Source organism: Paramormyrops kingsleyae, chromosome 11, assembly GCF_048594095.1.
Source record: "Paramormyrops kingsleyae isolate MSU_618 chromosome 11, PKINGS_0.4, whole genome shotgun sequence".
Taxonomy (NCBI): domain Eukaryota; kingdom Metazoa; phylum Chordata; class Actinopteri; order Osteoglossiformes; family Mormyridae; genus Paramormyrops; species Paramormyrops kingsleyae.
This window is the reverse complement of record NC_132807.1, coordinates 19,537,754-19,559,801: the sequence shown is the minus strand read 5'-3', so window position 1 is coordinate 19,559,801 and position 22,048 is coordinate 19,537,754. Positions and strand designations below refer to the sequence as shown.

At 43.2% G+C, this 22,048-nt stretch overlaps 3 protein-coding genes across 9 annotated transcripts; 2 read left to right on the top strand and 1 right to left on the bottom strand.

Annotated features, from left to right (window-relative positions):
- Positions 1-4,355: 4,355 nt before the first annotated feature.
- Positions 4,356-15,209, bottom strand: LOC111847233 (protein C19orf12 homolog). Of its 5 annotated transcripts, none has more exons than XM_023818282.2 (4): positions 15,186-15,209; positions 13,329-13,443; positions 7,423-7,594; positions 4,356-5,500 (listed from the first exon to the last, which is right to left on the bottom strand). In XM_023818282.2, exons 3-4 carry the CDS (start codon positions 7,580-7,582, stop codon positions 5,235-5,237), a joined length of 426 nt encoding a protein of 141 aa, XP_023674050.2. In that variant the 5' UTR covers positions 7,583-7,594; positions 13,329-13,443; positions 15,186-15,209; the 3' UTR covers positions 4,356-5,234. The 5 variants fall into 5 exon arrangements, with proteins under 5 accessions (XP_023674050.2, XP_023674029.2, XP_023674021.2 ...); XM_023818261.2 differs by lacking the exon at positions 15,186-15,209 and adding an exon at positions 14,771-14,825; XM_023818253.2 differs by lacking the exons at positions 13,329-13,443; positions 15,186-15,209 and adding an exon at positions 8,293-8,598.
- LOC140593453 (uncharacterized) lies at positions 8,914-13,061 on the top strand. The gene is made up of 4 exons (XM_072718210.1): positions 8,914-9,064; positions 10,583-10,753; positions 11,034-11,175; positions 12,077-13,061. The coding sequence occupies exons 2-4, from the start codon at positions 10,609-10,611 to the stop codon at positions 12,303-12,305; spliced, it is 516 nt and encodes a 171-aa protein (XP_072574311.1). The 5' UTR covers positions 8,914-9,064; positions 10,583-10,608; the 3' UTR covers positions 12,306-13,061.
- A 743-nt stretch (positions 15,210-15,952) lies between the features above and the next one.
- Positions 15,953-21,120, top strand: ccne1 (cyclin E1). Of its 3 annotated transcripts, none has more exons than XM_023816649.2 (12): positions 15,953-16,079; positions 17,002-17,052; positions 17,198-17,297; positions 17,409-17,471; positions 17,775-17,938; positions 18,061-18,196; positions 18,344-18,490; positions 18,618-18,713; positions 18,855-18,989; positions 19,415-19,526; positions 19,886-20,043; positions 20,479-21,120. In XM_023816649.2, exons 2-12 carry the CDS (start codon positions 17,039-17,041, stop codon positions 20,593-20,595), a joined length of 1,242 nt encoding a protein of 413 aa, XP_023672417.1. In that variant the 5' UTR covers positions 15,953-16,079; positions 17,002-17,038; the 3' UTR covers positions 20,596-21,120. The 3 variants fall into 3 exon arrangements, with proteins under 3 accessions (XP_023672417.1, XP_023672407.1, XP_072574310.1); XM_023816639.2 differs by lacking the exon at positions 15,953-16,079 and adding an exon at positions 16,114-16,453; XM_072718209.1 differs by lacking the exon at positions 15,953-16,079 and adding an exon at positions 16,487-16,913.
- The last annotated feature ends 928 nt before the right edge of the window (positions 21,121-22,048 follow it).

The following is a 22,048-nucleotide window of genomic DNA, read 5'->3' as shown; positions in this document are numbered from 1 at the left end:
ATTTATTTTTATTATTTAAAAATTATTTTTTATTTTTATTATTTTAAAATTATTTTTTATTTTTATTATTTAAAAATTATTTTTTATTTTTATTATTTTTTAATTTTTATTATTATTTTAACATAATTTTATTATTATTAATATTGAATTGTGTGCTGATGAGTGTGATTTGTTGGAATAGCCCCGTGCTATGAGGGTGATGATGGCTGACGGTGCTGAGCACGGAGCTGAGCGGGTTGGTTACCTGATCGAGTGTGAGCATACGCTGGGGCTGCCTGTGCTGCGGTACTGTGGTAAGGTCCCGGTCGGTCCGGAGCGTGTAAATGTTGCGGATAAGGACTTTGGAGATTCTGCAAAGGACTCGGAGATTGTGAGAGCGATGTTGGAGGTTATCCCTGTGTTGCGCAAGTCTGAAAGAAACTGTGAAAATGAGAAAGTTGGAGCTAAGAATGAGAGGAGGAGGAGGTGGGTCTGACGCTATCCTCCAATAAACGCTTAGCAGCAGCAGTTTGGCCTGTGTCTGTGTCTGTGAGGGGAGGGTGAGTGGGTAGTGTTTGACCTCCCTGCAGCAGCAGCAGCAGTTTGGCCGTGTATGAAAGTGGTAGGGAGTGATGAATAAATAGAAATCGTTTATTGGTGATTTCATGTTGGTCGAAGTTTCCGCTTTTTAACAACTGTATACGGTTAGGCCTATTTTCTATACAAATCAATTCAGGTGAAACAAAAAATGTATGTGTTCATGGTTGCAAACTCAGACTCTCACGCAAGAAATCTTACAGCAAATCTATATTCCATTCTGAACTTAAAATTAGCTGCATCAGAAAACGTTACAGCAGTTTGCAAACCCTACAGACTATTTACAAGGTAATAAAACTTACATACATGTAAATGTGTGTGCAGAACGGAGAACAAAATCTCACTCTATGCAGCTGACCAAAGTTGCCAAACTTATTTTATTTTAAATGAGAAGTAAAATGCGGTTTTCAACTGAAGCAGCTTATCATTCCATTGCTTTGTTACTCGGACAAATACAAAACGAATGACAAACATTATATGCGTCTCTTTTTGTAGGTTGTGGGATTAATCTTTGGAAACACTTAAATTTAATAAGCACAAAAACATATATTACATAAACACGACTGTATTGTGGGTTTTACGGCTTTTTTGGTGGTCAACGACTCCGCTGCTGTGAGAATTACTGACTGTCTCATTGTTGTTTTGATGGGTTAGCAATATACTAATGCTATTGCCTATTAACAAAAACCAAAGGTACGATACGCTGAAGTATATTGCAGCTGGTGTTCAGCTCGCCGGTTCTATTGATGATAGGACCTTTCTGAAACAATCTCGGACCATGAAATAGGAAGGCAATTCACTTACAGCTCAGTAGCGGAATCAGTATTTTTCCGCACCGCGAATGTAACATTTTCCTTGGGTTTCACGTGTTTGCTGTTTGTGGGCCTATAGGCCTTCTTGAGCCACTTCTGATTGGTGAGCATGACTGGCACGCGAGAAGCATGGCGCTTGTGATTGGTGAGAATGACTGTCACACAGGGAGCACGGCATGAATTTGTAAAACTATTCTCACTGCAGTTTTAAACCATGGGTCCGACCTGCTGTATAATGTATATCCTAAATCGCGATTTTTGCGACTTGCTAATCGCGTTGTTTCAAATCGCAATTTCGATTTGAAATCGATAAATCATGCAGCCCTACTTACACCGCTGGCAATGAGTCGAAAGAAATGGGGTGACCCGGAAGTGGGCAGTCAGGGAATGCCCCCGCTGGGCACCAAAGCCTTATATAAGGTGCCCTCAAGTAGATAATTGATTAACAGACTGAGCACGTAACACATCCCCCACAAATCAAAGCATCTCCACATGCTACATTCTATCCTCCTCCAAATGCATTGTCGCCCCGATGACGAATCCATTCAAAACTAGTTCTAATAGAATAGGCCCAAAACCAGATGAATTCGCAAACACAAGGGCTATACCTTGTACAGACCGTGGAAGATGGTGGACATTGGAATGGTGACTGGCCGTTAACTGCAAGGTCAGTCGCATAATCATTTCACTAGGGCCAGGATGAGTGACAGATGGAAGAAATCATGGTACCTCCCTTACTAACATTGCAGGGCCCACCACTGGACCTAACCCCATAAAGGTCAATTCAGATTGTGAGGGCTGCGAAGATGGAATAGTCTGTTACCACAGTCCTTGAGTATCAAGCCTCCGAGGGTCCTCATACTGTAGAATCCACAGGTCCCCACTGCCTTCCAACACACTTTCTGATTGAGACTCATCCACCAAAGAAGCAGAGGACCTCAGAACACAACATGGAGCCCTATCGCCAACTACTGCTTTCAGTAGTGAACGATGCACCTTTTTAACTATCTCTTGGTGCTCGTAATACTCTGTACAGCACCGACCCCCACCAATCCTGGATCTTATGGCGCCCTCTTACACTAAAATCCCGCAACCTCACCAACTGGCCTTCCTTCAAAGGAGCATCTCGGACATGCCGATCATGCTTTTTCTTTCGGCGCTCTGCTGCTAATCGCAAGCTGTCTCGGGCACCTTCAAAGGCAATCTGCAACCGGGTCTGATGTTCCTGGATCCAGTCATGGACAGTACCCTTAACTGGTTCCTGGACACAACCCAGCAGAAAATCCACTGGGACCCTTAGCTCTTGCCTGAGGGGACTCTCCAACAGTTGGGTGAGGCGTGGTGTTGTATGGGTACAAAAGTTGTGGAAGGGAGGAACTCCCGTCCTCAATCGCCGGCTGATGGATTGGGCCAAGGGTCTCTTTTTTTTCATGTAAATATTGATTGTAGAACATGAAGAATTGTGAATACATTCACATACATTTACATTTAAATGAAAAAAGTAAATCTACCTCTTTATAAAGTATGGATTTAAATATTTTTTGCTTTGGGTTCTGAGTCCAGTGGTTAAATCAGTTATTCCTAGTTAATCCTAAGTCTAAATCTAGGTATATCCTAGTTCAGTTTTGCTAATTTTTGACTGTGCACAGATATATTCAGGCATAACAATGTCCAAGGGTTAATATACAGTTCAATTCAGTCCATCATATCCTAAATGCACACATTGTAAGAAAATCAAAGGTTTTTGTGTTTTTGTTTCTTTTTGACCAATTTATAAATTATTGTAGTAATAGTTGTTTCGTAATGGATTTAATGACATTTTCATGTTGGTTACACACGGCCAGTAGAGCACAAAGCATTCATTAACTGTAGTATGTATTTTTTGAGACGAAATATGCGAGCGATATCGTGGTTGATATCGTAACAGTCCGCCAACGGTGTCGAGGTATTTTTTATAGTGATATTACGGTTATTGTTACATCCCTACTTGTGATGTTTCCTAATTTGTATTCCTAATTTGGACTACTTATCAATGTTTGTGGCATTACATAATTTTTCCTTATTATGTTCCATAATTTTGTAATCATTATCGGGACTAGGCTAGTCACGATACTGAAATTTCAAATTCGATACCGATACTAAGGATGGTGCTTGATACTCGATACTATTTTCAATACTACAGGGGGAGAAAAAACAAACACAGGAACTTTTTTTTTTTTTTTTTAAAAGTCAGAACACCAAAAAAAAAGACAAACAATACAATGAAAATATAAACCTAATAAATTTGTCCTGCTGCTAGTTTTGGTTGCGACAACTTTGAAGCACTTCTTGCAAATGGGCTTGTCCACATCTTTTAGTTTTCCTTGTTCATCTGGTTCATATGCAAACTATTTCCAGACAGTGCTCCTGCTTTTTACATTCTCTATCAAGATTGGTGCTGCAAAACGAAAGCTGGAGCTGCTATCGCCCACTGCCATGTTTAAAGTGTGTCACTCACGTAAAACAATGGGTCCTTCAGGTAGCCGTTGTCGGGGGAGGGGTTGCCCGCTGCAATGCCTGTTGAAAATTGTTGTAGTCTGCCGGTGATTTCCGTGAACTTGCAGATGCAAAACTGGCATTTAAGTATCGATACCAGCGCTAATTGATATCGAACTCGATACAAAATTTTAGTATCGATTAGTATCTGAGAATCGATTTTTTTACAACATTAATCGGGACTACTTACTATTGCTTATTATATTTCATGATTTTGTCTCACTTTATATTTCATAACTTTGTATCACTTTCAATAAAATATTTCTGAGCAAACCTAAGCGTCCCTGTTTGTTCCTTCCAAAGCCCTATATCCCCCTCTCGTATTAAAACACATTTCCACTTACGACCTAGCAGTATAAAATAATCTTTTGTACTCTGATTCTCAGTTCCCAGACCACATGGACCAAGACACAGACTAATGATGTGAATTAATAGTTTTCAAAAACCATATTTTATTGCAGACACATGATTTATTTACCTCAGTATAATAATGTCCCCACTGTATACAATGACTGTAAATGTTAAATTAGGCACTGACAAAGCAATAAACTGTCCAAAGGCACAACCAGCTATTCAGTTTCTTTTCTCTTATGGACAAAAACCTCTGACATCCCCTTGGCCAAAACTTGTCTGACATGTGCGTATTTGAATTATTTTTTATTTTTTTTTACTATGGCCCTTGTTCCATCAGGGTTTGGTTATCGACTATACGGTCTGCTCATTGGACCCCCTACCCAAATCTGCTGATCACCAGACTTGTACAAAAAAGCCATTTTGCAAGAAATTGTTCATGAGATCAATGAGCTAAACAAGATGCTCCCCTCCCTTGAGGCCATAAACACTTCATATGATGTCATATACACCTTCATATTTTACCACCACTGCTAATTCAAACAGCACAGGTAAGAAGATTACTTGATTGTTCCTTATATGCGGATTTTCAACTAGAGTTTTGAGAACTTGCCATCTAACCAAGTTGTTTACAATAATTGTTATTCTTACAATAAACTACGATTGTCAATTCCAGTTGAGTTTCATTGAGGAAAACTGGCCAGTTGGGGTTGTATGTCCATAATTAGCCACAGGCTGCAGTCATATTGCTGCTGGCCTGCATGTGCTGTGCTGGAGTGTCAAATCAAAGTAGGAGTATGGAGTGATACATGCAGAAGACGGCCAAGAATTCATACTATCATTAAGTGTTATTTCCTTGATCAACATTTCATGTGATGGAGCTTGCATTGGTTTTGCCTTTATACACAGAGTGAACATCTTCCCAGAAGAGAAACCAAAGAGGAGCCACATCCAGCGAGGTCAGTCCTCGTACTGCACCTCTGCCCGGAGAGTCTGGGTCACGTAGCCGAGCAGGGCGGCCGTCACCTGCTGCTGGAGCGTGGCGTTGCCCATGACGAGCGCTGTCAGCTGCGCCGCGTCCGTCCAGTCGAGCGAGCCCAGGACGGCCATGATGTCTGCATACAGCTTCTGCTGCTCCTGCATGGGCAGCTCCATGATGATCTGGGGAAGTGGCTTGAACTGTCCGCTGGTCATCCAGCATCCCAGCAACCCGCCCACCGCACCGCCTGCCATGGAGTACAGGAAGAGGGAAAGCCGTGCCAACGTTCAGAAAGGGGAAGCTGCAAGAACTGCGGGCTCAACCAAGAGTCCTGTCAACACCATCCTTAAATGCATACTGTCAACTAGCCTCGGGGACTTTGAGATGAAGACAAAATATACGTACCGCCTGGCCAAAGTAAAAAGTTATACTTTAATATTTCGTTGGATCGCCTTCAGCTTTAATTACGGTGCACATTTGTCATATTGTTACCATGAGCTTATGCAACATCAACATTCATTTTCCTCCAGATCTGCATTAATTTTTCACAGAAATCTTGTGTTTATAACACTCCATAAAGTCTTCTCCAGCACAACCCTAAGACTTTCACTAATGCACTGGCCAGTTCTTAACCAAATTCCAATACTTTCAGCAATCTCCTTAGGTGTTCTCTTTGCCTGTTGCATGCCCCTTCTGAAATGCAGTGACATCTTTTCGGAAACCATGAGATATGTCTTCAGACATGACTGTTTAGAAATAAGAAGCAATACACTTGAATAAAGTTAAAGGATTATTTGCCTAATTAAACCTATTAATCCCTACAATAATGATCCAACCATTGGTTCTTAAGTATTCAGCTTAGGCGTCGTCCACACAGCAAGCAGCAACATTTTTGCGCAGTTCTATGTCACTGGGGAGAGCGGCACCGCCCTCCAGTGGCACAACGCCGCAGCAGACGGTAAGTGCCGCCCGATTTTTGCCACGCCGCGAAAATGAGTTGCAATTTTGGTTTACACCAAAAAAGGCACTCTTGCTGTTGGGTTGAAAAGAGGTTCAAAGGTTAAAAAAGTTCACGATGGGTTCGCAAAACTGTACTTTCAATACGCGACACTAAAGCAGTGCATTTTTTTCTGAATTAAGTCTCTTTATGATTTTAAGATGACGTTAAATAATTCGGGGCACTGGGACACTGCGGTTATTAATTTATCCTCTATGTGATTAAGCGGTTTGGTTTCCAAGTTAGCTGTCCCTGCGATTTTTGGCTTACCTCGGGCCATGATGTTTTCCAGTAATTTCTAATACTATTTTAAACAGATAATTGTAAGAATATTATCATTCTACTGTTTACTACACAGATGTAAATGTTTGCAGTATCCATTGTTAAATATGGATAGTACTACTGGAATGTTTATTATTTTTACTATTAGTTCCTTGTCAAGAAAAAAAATCTTCTGAGCTGGACATCTGAATGTCTGCTGCTGCATTACACATCGTAGTGACTGTGTGTTACACAGGCAGACACTGTCCGCCAGACTTATTTAACTTCAAGCGGAACCTTTTTTGGCCAGTCAGTGTATGTTACTGTCTTTTCTGGGAACATCTCAGCTAACTCCTTCAATCACTGACCTGCCCTGCCTTCACCTGCCATCCCTTGGTGGATGTTCTTGTGTTTTTGCACTTTACCCAGGAGCACACAAGTGCTAATGGTACTTTTCATTTGAACCGCTCTCCTGTCAGGTTTTTACCATGTTTTGGAATGTACTATAAAGCTTTTGTCCCAACACTAACTTGCACTTCTCCCTCATTGGAAGCTCAGCCTAGCTGCACTCATACCTATTTGACTCCTTGATAACTGTACCCTTGTGGTGTATTTTCTGCCCCGCTTGTATGTCACTTTGGACAAAAGCATCTGGTACATAAAAAAGAAAACTACACTTTAAATGTAAACGCATATGGTACTGCTACATTACATTATACACTAAAAGTGCTTCATTTATTTATTTACACATTAACTGGCTCCAAAACTGACCTCAGATCTTTTCTGTACGACGTCTGACGTAATAGCCTACCTGCCCATCATACCGATTTTTGCTTGGAACCATTTTTTGAAATAAAAGCAGTCATACCACACCACCTACTGTCTGAATGAAGAAAAGCAGGTAAACTCACCAACCGCTATTCCCGGAGGGCCCCCCACCAGCCCTCCTGCAAATGCAATAGCCCCAGCCATCATAGCCCCTTTTCCAGAATGCTTCACCGCTGCTTTTATGCGCTGATTGTCCGAAAGCTTGCAGCACAGCTGCATGACGTCATCGACACGTGGAGGCATCCCGTCAGATTTCTAAAAATGACGTACAGCTGAGTCAGGGACCGACAATAAAACAACCATTTTAACAAAAACAATAACAAACCTTAGCAGCCTGTATTTCTAAAACAGGGTGATGGGGGGTGTCATACAATACATCAAGCAGCTACTATGACATACAACCTCGGAAAGTTTGGGAAACATGCCGCTCCGTCAACTCCCGTTTGACATTTTACAGTTTGTATCTCTAACAAAGTTTGGCACCACAGATGCCCCTTCAAGCAATAAGCGACAGTGTCGAACTTCATAATTAAAATATACACTCATATGTCAATAAAAAAAAAAACATTTACTCAAAATGGTACTATTTTTACACGGCGTTGTGATTTAAAGGAAGGTGGCACATGTAGGCTACTTGGGTTTGTAACTGTGGAGATCACATCAGTAACAACACGAGTAACATCAAACATCATCTACCGGTTAACTTTAAGAAATCCGCGGCGCCACAATAATTAGACCCTATACCTACTGTATACTGTAGACTATTTACTTTCGGTATCCATTCCAAAAAGCAAACTGGCTGCTTTTTGATATTACACTATGCCTACAGTTTGTATTAATCAGGCAAATAACCCACAATTTAAAGAAACAATAGCCGTTCCGAAAACTATGCCTACCGAAAGTCTGTTTCATGTGTAAATAAACAAATTTTCTGCCGCTATTTTAGGTCTTACTTTCACATTGGAGCCAGAGAAGCTTCCGGGGACACTGTCATTAGATCACTTCCTGTGCCGAGCTGTGAATGGAATTAAAGATCTCCAAACGTCAACCATCATGATATCTGACTTTTTTTCCTTTATACAATTAAGACACAGACGTTGATTGTCCGGGAAAAAAATCCACAATAAACTCCAGTAGGCTATCTCACGTGCTGATATGTATTTCTTTTCGTGACCATTTGTTTTTTTTAATACTTGGCTGGTTGCCTGTGTGGGGTTTATATTTCAATATATGGGCATGTTTCACTCACTTATTCCTTATACTATCTTTTCGGCCTTTCCCAAATAAAAAACTCTTTCCTCATTTCTAGATATAGCCTACTTGTCTTTGTCCAAAACATTAATACGCATTAAACACGTATTATATTTAAGCTATTTTTAATGCTATCAACGTTCGTATATATTAGTATTAGCTATACAAATAGTAAATATTTGCGGGGAAGACGGTATTATTTATAATGTTGTAATTGCAGTGGGCCTATAATGCATCTATAGACAAAAGCGGATCTCAAGTTAACGAGCTGAAACAGAAAATCGCCGTTAAAAACACCAGCCAGAGCCCCGCCTTTTAAGGTGGGGATCTGTGACGTTTTCAAATCTTGCTTGCGACAGCAGGGGGAAGAAAACACCGTGATCATAAACAAGATCGAGTGAAAAACAGTCTGTGAGAGTAGCCACGTATTGCCGTGTATACAAATACAGCTCTCGTCAGCCTCCTTCTTTGCAGGTAACCAATTGTTTTATAACTCAGGAGTGTAAATTGATATTGGATCTATGCATACCGGGTGAATTGTGAAACGTGTGCTTTATTTGTATTGTTTAGCATCATCGGCGATCTATGGATCTTGTGCATATGATATACATTAAAAACACGTGCAGTGGGAATGGGCAATGACTAAAATTCATATACGGAATTAATTAGTTGGTCTTATATGGTTTTTCTTAAAAACATTTTCTCGTACTTACATACAGCGCGCACTAGAATAGTTAATTAACTACATCGAGTGAACGACATCGGTTCCGTTTACTTCTGGTAAAGTGAAGTTTCAGAAATAGCAAAATACAATGTCTGCATATGATCCGGAAACTGTACTTGGTGTAACATTGTATTGTGCAGGGTTATTAATATTTTGCGTGTGCTTTAGGCGTCATGTCACACATTCTACACCCAGTAAACGGAAATGGGTGTAGAAAAAAACAGTTTGCTATTTTGTTGCAGCTGGAATGGGAAGCATTAGACTGTTATTGCGGTGCAGACGTCTGGGAAAAGCGCATGATGAAGTAACAGTAGTCGGGTCACTGTATCTGCACCTTCCGACCTTTAATCTGCTCCCGTCATATAGACTCATCAAATAAAAACCATGTACCAAGCTTTAACAAAACTTACACCTGCTTTTCTATCTCGAATCTATGCGCCCATGCAGATTTACACTACAAAAATCCCTAATGCTGCTGATCTTCCTCACTTAACCTGGATAAGATGACACAGTTTAGACCGCTTTTAAGACAAGAAAAGGTATCTTAAAATTGATATTGCGGTAGTTTAGGCCAGTTTGGGATGCATCGCATTTTGCCTGCTGTGGGCTATTTCTACACTCTACAGATTTGCGGCTATTTTACGATGGTTTTTCGGAGAATATCTACACCCCACTATAAAAGATATGTGTAAGGTAGCCTATATATAGAAATATGAAACTGATCTATCTATAACATTAAATATATGACGGATTAAAACTCATTCAAAAACAGAATAATACACCCCTCGCGCAATCTCACAACCTTCTCTGTGTTTTATTAATACAAACAATGAATAATAATTACTGTAGATGAAATTCGGTGAAGCATGTACTACATTAGCCTAAGAATCTAAAGCAAGGGCTAAAAATAAAGGGTAGGAGAAAAATGACACTCCACCTCAGTATGAGGTGTGGGCTGCCAAAAGTTATGTTAATGCTAATTTTGGTATGACCGCGGACAAGGAGTAAAGGACAGACTGTTACGGTCTGAGGTTGGAAAACATGCCAGATCTTGCTTTTAGTCTGCCGTGCAGCTTACGCTTAAGTAACCCGTACTGTCATCTTTAAGGTTATTAATGCTTAAAGTATGCCGAACTTGGACAAACAATGTTACGTGGCAGATATTTAAGAATAAGTCTCAGAATGGCAGTAATTGATGGCCAAAAATCATTTTCGTTAACTAACCACAAGGGGGCGGCATACTTTATTATTCTGTTTTTGCCTTTCAGTGAACTTCACAGTGGATGAGACAACTATGTTTGGAAAACTACTAACCCAGATGTTCGGTAAGGGTGACAATGCAGATGTAATTGAAGCCAATACTGCTGTAGAGGAGGACAAAGTATGCGAAGATGTGTATGAACTGGAAGATGGAGAGTGGGTTATCATCAACGTTCATGGTGAGCTGAAACGCTGCTGTATAGAAAAATGAGTTATATCCTCATCCCACAAAGCAGATGTTCTTTCTACAATACTTCAGTTTAATACTATTATTAATTAATGTATTAGTAATAAGCAAACTGGAGAACTTTAAAATTTCAGCTGGTAAAATTGTTTGTGTGTATCCAAAACTAATCCAGATGCGACACATTGGCAACTGTGCATATCTAATATTGCGCAGATGTGTTTTGCCGCAGCGCAGAGCTGTGGGGTAATTGCTGTCATTGGCTGTGAACACAGAGAGCCACGGCCTAGCCCTGCCCAAAGTGGACTCCCTCGAGGACTTGCTGATCGAGCATCCCAGCATGTCCGTGTATAAGATGCGGCGTTGGAAGGGTCAAGAGCAGACGGAAACCAAGGAGAAGGAGAAATGCTCTCAAAGGTGGGACGGGCAAACGCTTAGGAGGGTAGCTGCTTAGCACAGCACAAGGACGACCATGAAAATTCACACAGAGCTGAATCAACAGTTCTGTGACCACCTCCACAAAAATAGTATGTCATGGGCATCACAAGGCTGGAGTTTATGGTTGGGCTGCAATTTGGACATTTCTCATATGCAAGGCTAATGTACTGGTGTAAAGTGGCTCCTGAAATCACCAGCACGAAGCCAGGTGCCTTTCAGACCTCACAATCACCAGACCTAAACATTATTAAACCTTTATGGGAAGTTCAGAGGGGCAGAGTGTGACATAGATTTCCACCCTCATCCATCAGAGACCTTGAGGCTTTTGTTCTTGAAAAATGCTTCAAAATGCCACTACAAACCATTCAGGATGAGTACAGCAGCATTGTAAGAAGTGCTGAAGTTCTAATCTTTAAAAGAGGCCTCACTTCTCATTTGATCTGTGATTATTAACATAGCATTTCCATAATTTTGTCCACTCTGGATTGAAGATTAATAAGGAGCTCATGTATTTGATCTGTACAATTATTTTCTTATTGTCTCATGCACTTTGAGGCTTCTTATCCTGCTGACACATTTAAAGACAGGTTGGTCAATACGTCTGTTAAGTCGGCAGACAACTAATATTTTAGCTCTGCAGTTACTCCTAACAGGATCCAATATTTAACTCTTCCACTATTAAAGTTTTTGCTATCTCACGTGGCTTCACTGCAAAATGCTGCGGGATTTAAAATTTACAGGCAACGAGACATAGGTGGAAAAATATGTCATAACCCATATATGGCAACATATGAGAGGATCAAGCCTAATGCACTGACACTGAGGGGTTTTTCTGGAAGCACCTCTGAAGTATCTGACGACTCACTTTCGCCCCCTGCAGGTTGGTGCCTGACAGGCGCCAAGTCCCCTGGAGGATGATGCCCTGGGCCAAACTCCTGACCCCTGACGTGCACCTCTTCAATGTCCAGAGGGCTAGGGCATACACGGAGCGCAGGAAGTTGACTCGTGGCGCTCTCCACAGGAAGAACCTGGCCAAAACACGCTTTTCTGCTTCTGAGAAGCGCTACGGTCACTTCAAGCAGCCCCCGCGTCACGTTTATAACTATTAAGCTCCGCCTTCTTCGGCCATGCCACGACCGTGCCTGCGACTTTTCCCACAATCTTCGAATTTCCGAAGCCCTCCAAGATGCTAACCTTGGGGCAGGCTGTCCTACTCCAGTGAAACAGAAAGTGAAATGGTCAGTTTGTTGATTTAATAAATATAAAGCCATACATGTCCGTTACACGTCTGGCATGTGCAGGCGTGAACAGGGACATGCTGGCAGCGAGAGTACCGATGATGACAGACATGACACACGTATGTACCTCTACTACACAGCATAAACTTTTAATGATGCATCTGTTGATTTGAGCGAGCATTTGAAACACACTTTGTTATTTTGGAAAAAAAATCTCTGTGAAATGCCATTTAGGAGCTTCCATATATCCTAACCTTTTTTTGTTGAATATTTGACAACATATCTCGAGTGGTATGCTAAAACCTTTATCAAATTTATGCTACTCTGTACCTGTGGATGTCCAAAGCCTACCTGCTATATAAAATTGTGTTTGCTCAGTCTTTGTTGTGTGCTCTGACGGAACACGTTATTTCCTGACAGGTCTGTTAAACATGTTATTGCTGTATGTTTACCTGTACAGACAACTAATTTTGTACTTTAGCATCAAGACTGAAATTCATCACACTCTTGATTGTGTGTGTGAAATAGTAGGTAAGGGACTTGTAAATATTAAAACTGTATTTTGTATTAATGATAAATATATTTGATACAACTGAAAAAAGGTAAAAATAAAACAAACTGAATATGTTCAGTTTTGTCTTATTTATTTAATAGCGCAAGGGCAAATAATTCAAGCACAAGCATTAAATCTTGTTAATGTCATATCCTACAAAAACAGGCAAAGTAATTTAAATATCAGGTGTCACAGTCTAAATGAGCAAATCATTCCTTATGTCTGTCACCTTAAGAGCCAGTCGGCTGGCTCCTCCCCTTTGGACACACGAAGGCCCAGCCAGGCTCTGAATCAGGAACCAGTCATCGCCGCGGCAGCGTTAAAATATCAGCTGTGCTTACCAGTAATCCCCTGAAGCAGTACCACCTGGCTATGTCTGCGTTTCCCTGTGCCGTTACGTCACGCTGTGTCCCTGAGCACGGCCACCTCCGACTTTCGTTTCAGGCGTGGAGGACCCTGCCAGATGACAAACGCACATAGCATAGTCAGACGCATTTTCTTTAATGTTTCAAGAAGGACTAACTAAAAGGGAAAAAATGGCTCATGTTCTGCAAAGTAAAACATAAAATCCACAATTTGGCGGCTCCAGGGCCCATATGACGGCCTGAGCTGCCCAGCGGAGCCGGGCAGGGGGTAGGCAGGCCTCCAGGCTGGACGGGTGACAGGGTAACGCCGGTGCCTGGGCCAGTCCTGTCATGTTGACTGGCTTTCAGGGCGGCCGGCCATCTGGAACGGCCTTTGGACAGAGCCTGGAAGGTGGGGCCTGTACTCGGCGAGCGAGCTTATGTCGGACAAGGGCAGGACGCCGGCTCGAGGCCAGCCAATCCCCCCCCCCCCCCCCACACACACTCCCCACCTCCCTGAGGACGCTGACTGCCAGGGAACCCCTCCGCGGCAAACCCTCCGCCATCCATCAGCGGGGCCGAGGCTGGTGGGGGCGGTTAATGCACCCCCAAGGGCTATGGATGCTCCGCGAAAGTCACGGTGAGTCAGAACACCGGCTGACCTTGGGAGGTGTTGAGAGTAACTGGATCTGGATTCAGCTGCCAGTTCATGTGCAGGGAGGACGCAGCCTTGGACAAACATGGCTACCGAATTCCACTGGTAAAAACTCAGCTAAATTAAGTAGCTAACTAGATGTTATATATAGTATCCTTCAATATTTATTTAATTTTGATGCTTTTATCCAAAGAGATGCACAGTTAGACAGTCTGTGGGGGCCAATCTGTGGGGCTCAAGGGCCCAACGGTGAAATCACTTTGCCTACTCTGGGATTTGAACTGGTGATCTTCTAATCACAGACACAGCATCCTAACAATATCTATCTATCTATCACCTGTGTAAAGAGTAATAAAGTATGCCCTTCCCCATCAAAGTTAGAGAAACAGCCTTTTGATAGTTTTTTGGTAATGGGGTGTAGGGGAACCTGAACCCAGGCGCCTTCTCACCCACAAACGTTCATCTGTGATGTCCGGCCAGCTGTCGGTTTCACAGTTAAATTAGTTTAAGCAAACGCAGGAGCTCGGGTTCGGGAGCTTTGAACCGAAACGAGTTCTGCCAATTTGCCAAAGTGAAGCACTGTGCGTCCTTCGTGTCGATTCATCGGAAACGCTCCCCTGCCTCTCAAAACTGTGATTCGATACTGACAACTGCTGCTCCTTTCAGAAGAATACAAACTGCATTTGCATGGCTTCTATTTACATTCATCTCAGGGGCCGTCATCACCAACAAGAGGGAATACACTTTTGTTAGACTTTTCCTAATCTAGCCCCAAAGTACTTACTGCCTCCAATGAATCCGCAAACAAAGGCTTACCACAAACTGTGGAACAATTAGTGCCAACTCGATAAGCAACGTGTATGAGACCCCACCCAGGAATTTAACAGTATATTAATGGTGAGGCGTCTTATACGCTACCTTAAAACACCCTCATCAACTATTTTACATTTAATCCCTTTACGGTGAAACCTATACAATCGTCAAGAACTACAATACATGATTTGTCACTGTACCTAGGGAATGGGCATGGTTCTTAATCATCTCCTGATATACTCAAGGTCGGTCTGGCATCTGTTCTGACATGCTATTCACTTAACCCGAGTTGAGTTTTCTTCTTGGACAAGCTCGAACAATTACAACAGAAAGACATAATAATAATTAACGTACTGGTTCAATAGAATAGAAAATGGGAGAACAACCTGGAACTTCTGGTCCTCGTACTCGACCGGAAGTCGTTAGAAAATAAAAAGTACCTAAAGTACCATACCAAAAGTGGAAAAGCGCCCCTAGTAGCATATTGAAATGTTTCTTAATTTAAGCGTGGCATTGATCGAGGTTGAACGACTAAATAACAGCTGAATTTAAAACACTAAAGACTCACAACGTTAAAGTGGCAAATAAAAACACTGACGCCAACCATTGAAACTACTATGAATCGAAGCCAGGCAAAATATGTAAACTTTTATTTTTGCGAGAATTAAAAAACGGATATATTAAGAGGCCAGTCACGTCACGTCACACGTCAAATTTTTCGTTGGGACGTGCATGACTTTTAAAAAAAATGAATAACGGATCACATAACGCGAACACAGGCAGAGCTGACAGTATCAAATTGGGAGGCTTTAATAAAGAATATATTTTTGATCGCTAAGTATGATCTTTGTCTTGGAGAGGCAGCCATATGCGGCGCTGATTGGATCGTGCGGGGCGAAGCGCGGCGCTTCCTAAGCCCACGTCATTTTCCCTCCGTGTTTGTTGCGCGGCAGAAATACTTTCCGAAAACATTAACCGAGTCTGAGCTCTGTCTGCGATGACAACTGCAGCGGATAAAACGACCAAGCAATTAACACTTATTTTCAGCATTTAAGGCACCGTGCGCCGAGTGCTGCCGGTTATTTGAGGATCGCTGCAGGCTTGTTTACTTCCAGCGTCTTGGAGCCATGCGGGTTTTTCGAGCGCTTCCTGGACGTGACCACGCCCACAGCCCGCCGGCCCGCCTCCTAAGCCACGCCTCCTAATTTGCCGGCAAATCTTATGTATTTATTTTATACTTGCCAGAATTAGGAAATAACCGCGTCTGCCGTATCGATCAGGTAGGCATTGATCCCCTCGTTGCGTTCGCGGTGGTGGCCCCGGGTAAAGTCGGCCGCTTTGGGGATATATTGAGCCGCAAAGCTGGCGGGTTTAAATGTAGGCGCCAGGTTTTTAAATGACCCGCTTTGACGCCCCTGTGACTACACGGGCAGAAACGAGTTTATAAGCCGAGGCGCAAAACTCCACCGCGCCAGCACGGGATAGGCAGGCAGCACTGCAGGACTCCGGCTGGACCTAGTGGCACGATCCAAAGGCCCAGAAACAAAATTACAGCGTTTATGATGAGTGAATAGGGATCGGAGTCGCTTTCATTAACACGCATATTTATACCTTTTTAGAAATTTACCATTTTGGGCGTGCATTTCTTAAAAAGGTAAGAGATGAATCATGGGTAGTTAGCGGCTTGGCTAACTTCAGCAAGTTGGCTTGTAGTTTCTCAACTGTTTTATGTGCTTAACATGTGGTTCAGTGGAAGCGATCGCGATGAAGTGACACTGTATGTCACGATGATCGGCCGAAATATGTTGTATTTTTGTCGCTGGAAACTGTTATTCTTCGCGATTGTGGAAAGGAGTCATTCAGTTTGCTCGGCCATTTTCTCACTGAGCCAAAGCAGGGGCTAAGGAAATGTACAAGTTATACCACCCGTGCAACTTTTGTTTCAAACCATCCGAAGTTGGCGTACCGAAAATATTGACTTTGAGCTTTATATTAGTGCAATTTCTCAGTCATTATATAGTTTTTTGTCATTGCTCGGCTGCCTTTAAATTTGCGCCCCGGCCGCACTTCCCCGCGCCGAAAGCTTGATGGGAGGCTTATGCGCTTTGTGAGGGGTGCGTTGGCTGGGGGGTTGGGTGTATAAGTTATTTTTAATGTATACTAAAAAAAAATCAGATCCTCAAATTGTTTCTGTCTTTGCAGGAATACGCAGTATCTTAAAGGTCGCCGTGAAGATATAATGCCAAGGAAAGTGTAAGTTACCGACCCTTTTAATTATGTCGTGGCATAAATTAGTTTGCCAAAAGAAGTTTCTGAACGCTTCAGCGATGTCGCTACCAATAACGCAGTATGGATTTGCACAGACGACCATTAATGTGATAAACTTTTCTATTATTAGTAACAAGACAGAACTGAAGTCAGCCACGATCCAGGATGTAGCCAAAGAGACGATGACAACCACGACACGATCAAGGAAAAGAAAGGCAGATGTTGCTGTTGTAAGCTGCGCCAGTGCCTGCCTTAATACCATATAATATCATAACCTCTGATGTGCCAGAATCATTTCAAGACCAGGCTCCCATGCATTGTCTTCACAATTCCATTTATAGTATTTGCAAGATCCAGATGAAGAAGTTACTGAAATGACAAAGAAGAAACATTATGAATGTGAGGTATGTTTCGCCGAGTGGATCACCCAGTCCAGGTTTCAGTTCAGTCTATTTGGACTGTCTTCATGCTCCTCCACAACTTACAGTGGCCTGTTACAATATTTTGTGCTGTGTAGTTACTCTGATGGACACACACAAAAGTATCTGGACTCTAGGTGTTGTACATTTCATGAGTATTTTGTGAATTCTGCTGTACATCTATCTGAATTGGGGGGGGGGGGGGGTTAGTATAGTGTTTGGTTTTAACTCTGTGTGTCCACCAGTGATGTGACCCCCCTCGTCTCGTCTACTTGGCATCCCATGTAGGACTATCCGGACCCAGCGGCGAGTCCTTGTGGGCGGATACCCACACCTGAATGCGAAGCCCCTGAACTCCCCAGCTGTGATGCTCCGCTTCTGAACTACCAGCAGTACAGCTTCAGGCACCACTGCGTCACGCCCACCCGCTCGTCCCCCCTTCCTGCCCTCTGGTAATCCTCGCTCTCGGATATATCCTTATCGCTACGGTCCGTGATGGCTGTATCGTATCAGTGCCAATATATTGCATTTGGTGGTCGTGTCTATCTGACAGACTTTCATTTCCATTGAGTAGCTGGGCCAACAAAGAAGATGTTTGGAGTAATCTGCTCAAGAAGGACCATTCCTACCACCGAGATGGTGGATTCATGGAAAGGCATCCACACTTGCAGCCCAAAATGAGGGCGATTCTGCTGGACTGGCTAATGGAGGTAGGCCAACACATTGTCATCTCTGTGACGGTAGTATGTTGGTAATTTCCAAGTTCATGATCTGTCAGAAATCACTGTCATGTTGTGTTCTTGTCATATTTTCATTTTTGCGGCATGTCGGCCTCATTCTCTTTTCTGGCCCGTCAGGTTTGTGAGGTATATAAGCTGCACAGGGAGACGTTTTATCTAGCCCAGGACTTTTTTGATCGGTTCATGGCGACTCAGAGGAACATCCTCAAAACGACGTTACAGCTCATCGGAATCTCTGCGTTGTTCATAGCCGCCAAGCTGGAGGTATGAGATGGGCACCTAGTGTTCTTTGACTTTCTGTTCTGTCTCTATACAGGTCCACCGAGAGGAATTTGTCTGTAGTCTGTCGTATCGGAAGATGCGCATGTAACGAAGCTGTTTGCGTTTTCAGGAAATCTACCCACCCAAGTTACACCAGTTTGCCTATGTCACGGATGGGGCCTGCACAGAAGAGGAGATCCTCACCATGGAGTTGATCATCATGAAGGTATGCTGGATCGTAAAGGCGGTGGTGCAGTACCTCATCCCGAGGGGTGACGTGTCCTAAAAGCAAATATCTTCATTTGGATCTGAGCATGTTTTGGGTCGGGTCTCCTTTTGACTCTCGTTTGCTCACTTCCTGTTGCAGGAGCTGAAATGGAATTTGAGCCCCCTGACTTCCATATCCTGGCTCAATGTTTACCTGCAAGTGGCCTATCTGAAGAACACAGGCGAGGTCCTGTTGCCCCAGTTCCCACAGACGACATTCGTGCAGATAGCAGAGGTACGGTTTGCATGGGGGTTCTGGAACATCTTTGCTGCCCCGGGTCCTCTACTCTATGAGGGGTGTGTGTTCTAATATTAAACGAAGACCCAACCCAGCACTACTGGGGTTTATTACATCTCTTATGGAAACTATTATAGCACGAATGCCATGAAGGTTGTTTGGCTTAGATAGTACAGCTCTTCTGTCACCATATCCATACTTGCATTCATATGCCTGTTCATTGCATTTGTTCTAATTTAAACACTATTATTACAATGCTGTACAATACCATATTTTTTAAGTTTCCATTTGCTTTTTTTGCACTACTCTACTGCACCTCACTCACCTGCACTTGTCAAGTGATGCGACAAAGTGATTTTGATTTGATGCATAAGCACTTTTTAAAATTGTCTTTCTCTACTGACTCCTGTGTGCCTCCCCAGCTCCTGGATGTGTGTATGCTGGACATCCGGTGTCTGGGCTTCTCATATGGGATGCTGGCCGCCTCTGCACTCTTTCACTTTTCCTCCCTGGAGCTGGTGCAGAAAGTCTCGGGTACGTTGTCTCCTGCAGCCTTTATCCCTTTGACCGGGAGTGACTTATTTCAGTTGTAGTTTCTGCTATAAAACGCTGCAGCATGCCAGTAATTTTAACTGGCTCGGTGTACCATTCGAGGTTGCAGAGGGTGGTGTTTTAACTCTGTGGGTTAGGATTCTGCCTGTCACTAGGTCATCAGTTCAGGTCCCAAGGTCAGTAGAGTGATGTCACCATTAGGTCCCTGGGAACAGTCCTTTACCCCTGTTGCTTAAGGGACTGTCTCATCCTACTTTCTCAAAATGTACATCACACTTGAAGCTGAGCCGAAGGTGAGCTGGATTCAGTGATGGAGGTTAATGGCCTTGTGCTCTCCGCAGTTTTTCAGTGGCCTGAGATGGAGCAGTGTGTGAAATGGATGGTGCCCTTTGCCATGTCGATCCGGGAGGCAGGCAGCTCTTTGCTCAAGACCTTTAAGGGCATCTCTGCGGACGAGATGCACAGCATCCAGGTCCACGCACCGTACCTGGACTTGCTGGTGAGCTTCTGATGTTACAGCATTAGTGATCCTACTTGTGTTTTGGTGGGGGGTGCCCAACACTCATCAGTATTGTAGCACTATTCTATACTACTGCTGAAGTGCAATAGTAAAGTTAATTTTCATTCTTAAATTGTTTAGTCGTGGTATAAACCTGCAGGAAAAAAACAGGCTCAAGGGAGTTTTACTTGCACAAAAGTTATGTAGGCAGAACAAAAAAAATTGAGAGAGAACCAATAATATTGTAGAGGAGGCAGGATCAGCCAATCGGATGTCTCCTATCTGCAAAAAACATTATTGGTTAACCATCTGTCTGTGTCCTGATTGTGCTTGTGCAACCCTATGACCACACTCCATTTAGAGAGGGTGTTTAGAGGTTTGCTTTTGGGGTGCGTTGCTGAACAGTCCCTGACTGGTCCTCTTTCTATCTCCCAGGAAAGGGCCCAGTCCTACCAGCTGGTGGATGTGGAGCGGAGTCAGAGGTCCCCTCTTCCCTCTGGTGTCCTGACTCCACCCCCCAGCAGTGAAAAACCGGAGCCATCCGAAAGCTGAGCGCCCGGCCTGTGGGTGTGGCCGTCTCCAGGGTGTCGATGGCAAGGCATTATAGAGAAACTGACTTCATATGCTACCAATGTGCACAAGACTGGTTTTTGTTGGTGTGCGTGCTGACTTGAATGGCCATTTTGTTTTTATTATTTTTTTAAGCGGGTTTTTATATTTTTTATGAGGGTTTTTTTTTTGTTTGTGTGTTTTTTAATGGGAACCACATCCAAATCGGACCCCCTGCCAAATAGACAGAGGTGACTGGGCCCTCTGAAAGCTGCTATAGATGTAACTTGCACGGATGCGCCGTGGATGGGGCGTGTGTGAGGATTCATGTGCTCGAAACCTCCGTCCGACTTCAACATGGCCAGCGGAAAACGAAATGTTGAACCACTTGCGTCTCTGGGTTATCATTACCAAAACCTATAGTGTTTTTTTTTTGTTTTTAACCCCCCTCCCCCCCCATGAAGTGCTGCTATTTTTCTGTATCATTTAAAAATAAAATTACTGTCTCTGACAGTTTGTAAAGTTTTATGTTGGCCTGAGCTTCTTTCACTTTGTGGCGATTGGTCGGGTATGCTGACAGACTGTTGCACGACAGCAGCAATAAGAGCAGAACGCCCAAAATATCACACTCCGAGATGAATCCAATCTCGGGTGAAAATCTCCTCTGTGTTTAATCCCGAACTGAGCTAAACACCACACCTCTATTAACGTGTTTTATTGTAAAGTGCATTTCCCTCACAGCCCCAATTGGTTTTTACTTTTTTCCTGGCTCCTCCCCTCGCGCCATTGCTGACTCTGCGTCTTCTGCAAGCGCTGCGCTGCAGTGATGCCATCACAGATACGACACAAAATGGTGTGTTCCGTCTCCCCTCTATAATGGCTGTCGCTCATGCCTGGAAAACAGTGCCCTCTGCTTGTCAGGAGCATTGGAGGTGAGGTGACTGAGCCGGCAGATCCACTAGATGTCAGTGCTGCCGTGTCTGTGTGGCTGGGCCGGCCTTCCCATCGCCAGCCACCGTGATTTCCTTAACAGATGCTTCTGAGACAAGGGCAATTCATTATATACGACTCCAGATAGCGACGAGCAACTGGCTTCTTGGCAAGAGACTCCATCTCGGTCTCTGTCAGGCTGCTGCCGGCCGCTCGCCACCAGCTCCGACTGGCTTTTGTTTCATTCAATTACTCTTAAATTGCACGCGTTTCACCTTAATTGCAAAGGCTTAGACGAATGGTATATGGCACCTTTTTATTTTTCTAAGGATGAGCTAGTGACTTAGGCCACTCCCAGAAGGACCTTTAGAATTTTTCTCCAAGATAATTTTATTATATTTTTTTAACACATCAGAATAAATTTGCAGGATATAAAAATATGTGCTACACATGTTTTCTGCAAATTCAAGAATTGCTCATAAACTACTAAATCACAAAGTTTTCCCACAACATCTCAGACTGTCGC

Excerpts from the sequence above, each read along its gene's own strand:
- LOC111847233 (XM_023818282.2), bottom strand. The coding sequence starts at position 7,582 with ATGCCTCCACGTGTCGATGACGTCATGCAGCTGTGCTGCAAGCTTTCG. Across the intron at positions 5,501-7,422 it reads CCCTCCGGGAATAGCGGTTG|GCGGTGCGGTGGGCGGGTTG; the intron begins GTGAGTTTACCT and ends ACTCCATGGCAG.
- LOC140593453 (XM_072718210.1), top strand. The coding sequence starts at position 10,609 with ATGTTTGGAAAACTACTAACCCAGATGTTCGGTAAGGGTGACAATGCA. Across the intron at positions 10,754-11,033 it reads GGTTATCATCAACGTTCATG|AGAGCCACGGCCTAGCCCTG; the intron begins GTGAGCTGAAAC and ends CTGTGAACACAG. Across the intron at positions 11,176-12,076 it reads AAGGAGAAATGCTCTCAAAG|GTTGGTGCCTGACAGGCGCC; the intron begins GTGGGACGGGCA and ends CGCCCCCTGCAG.
- ccne1 (XM_023816649.2), top strand. Across the intron at positions 17,472-17,774 it reads AGAAACATTATGAATGTGAG|GACTATCCGGACCCAGCGGC; the intron begins GTATGTTTCGCC and ends CATCCCATGTAG. Across the intron at positions 18,491-18,617 it reads TCATAGCCGCCAAGCTGGAG|GAAATCTACCCACCCAAGTT; the intron begins GTATGAGATGGG and ends TTGCGTTTTCAG.